The sequence below is a fragment of the Tupaia chinensis genome, unplaced genomic scaffold (genome assembly GCF_000334495.1).
Source record: "Tupaia chinensis unplaced genomic scaffold, TupChi_1.0 Scaffold144022_1, whole genome shotgun sequence".
Lineage (NCBI taxonomy): Eukaryota > Metazoa > Chordata > Mammalia > Scandentia > Tupaiidae > Tupaia > Tupaia belangeri.
Window position 1 is genome coordinate 675,687 of NW_006203874.1, and position 1,589 is coordinate 677,275.

Consider the following 1,589-nt stretch of genomic DNA (forward strand, 5'->3'; position numbering starts at 1 on the left):
ATTACGGCTACATAATACTGACGGCACTGCAACGTGTAAGCGCCTCGTCATTAAAAACACAGTTTGGTCACATTCAACTCATGTAGCTAAAAGAAATGTATTTTACATGTGCTTTTTAAACTGAGTAACCAAACTGCAGTACTTGTCTTACAAAACACGCGGTAGCTACCAACAGCTGCACCCACACTCGGACAATGCAGTTGGAGCAGAGGGATGGGGACGAGTACTCACTGGTCTGAACACGTGAATGTCCTGCGTCCTGGACACCAGGTGTGAACTTTTGGCGATGCAGGTGGCCGTCTCAAGCTTGTCACCAGTCAGCATCCATATCTGCAAGACAGTGGGGATCGGTGACCCGGTGTGCTTGTGCCTCGTGCCCCACAGTGCTCCTACTCACCGTGTTACTCTGACAGCCAGAGGAAAAACGCCTACCTCCACCCACGGGAAGGGGTCAGGAAACTGGACAGGCTGCTCAGAGAACGCGGCTCGGCCCTGAAACACAGATGCCCTGGCCCTGCGTGGTGGCGGGGCAGCAGGGAGTGTGGCTCCTGGCCGAGCCGTGGGGGAGGCCTGGGCCGCGTCGGGGCCACCCCGCAAAGGGGGGGGGCGGGGCCTGTGGGTCTGGCAGGTGGGAAGGTGGGTGAGGACAGCAAGGTGAGACCCTCGAGGAACACCCACTTCGTTCCCGCCCTCCTCCTTTTTCTTTCATTAAAAACGGGACGCAGATGCCCAAGGGCCTCGAGAACACCACGCTCAGTGAGCACAGCCGGGCAGGGGGACCAGTGCTACCTCATTACTGTGACGTCAGATGCAGAGAGGTGGGGCGTGGATACCGGGGCAGGAGAGCGGGCAGACAGGCCCAGAGTTCTGTCTGGGAGGTGAGGGCTGTCACAGTAGTGCAGCTGCGCTCAGAGCGACCAACACTTGGAAATGGCTGGGTGGTGGCCTTCGTGGACCGAGTGCCTTAATACAACAGACAGGGTCTGCACTGACTCGCTCTGCTCAGGCAAGAGTGAAGTGGCGTTTGGACACCACAGCGGAGGGCGCACGTGGGTGCCAGTGGGGAGGGCACCTGTGTGCCCAAAGGCAGCATGTGGATGGCGCTGTGCATGGGAAGCCGCTCTGAAGGGCCAGCTGCAGCCCTGCGTCCCGGCCCTGGTGGCTTGAGACACGTGAGCGTGTGTGCGTACAGGCGTGCCCAGGATCCTGACGGCTGGAGACGTGGAGGAAAACGACGGGGCAGTGACTTCACCCCATCAGGGTGCCCTCTGCCCTGGCACATGCATGGCACAGGTCTTTTGGCAATACTGAAAGCAGAATGAAGGGGCAGTTGTATACGGATTCCCACAGCCCGGGCGGCACAGGGCCCGGCTTGCGGAGCAAGGAGCAAAGACCTTCACCCTGGCTGCCATTTGCAGAGGGAAATGAAGGTCGATGGTTAAACAGCTGCAGCTAAGCTCTAAGCGTCTACTCTTCAAATAAAGCGTGAAACTGTGCCGCTTTTATATTTATGGTTACAGAAATGCACACGCAGGCACATAGGATGCATACGCACCCATGTACAGCTACAGAAATGCACACGCAGGCAC

General features: G+C 57.9%; 1 protein-coding gene across 1 annotated transcript in view; it reads right to left on the reverse strand.

Moving 5' to 3' along the window:
- The window catches only part of ATP9B (ATPase phospholipid transporting 9B), a gene marked incomplete at its 5' end in the record, with an annotated part of 23,464 nt that extends 23,134 nt beyond the window's left edge, over positions 1 to 330 (reverse strand). Inside the window, 1 exon segment of the mRNA XM_014583086.2 lies at positions 232 to 330. Coding sequence (XP_014438572.2) covers positions 232 to 330 — 99 coding nt within the window.
- Positions 331 to 1,589: the final 1,259 nt, after the last annotated feature.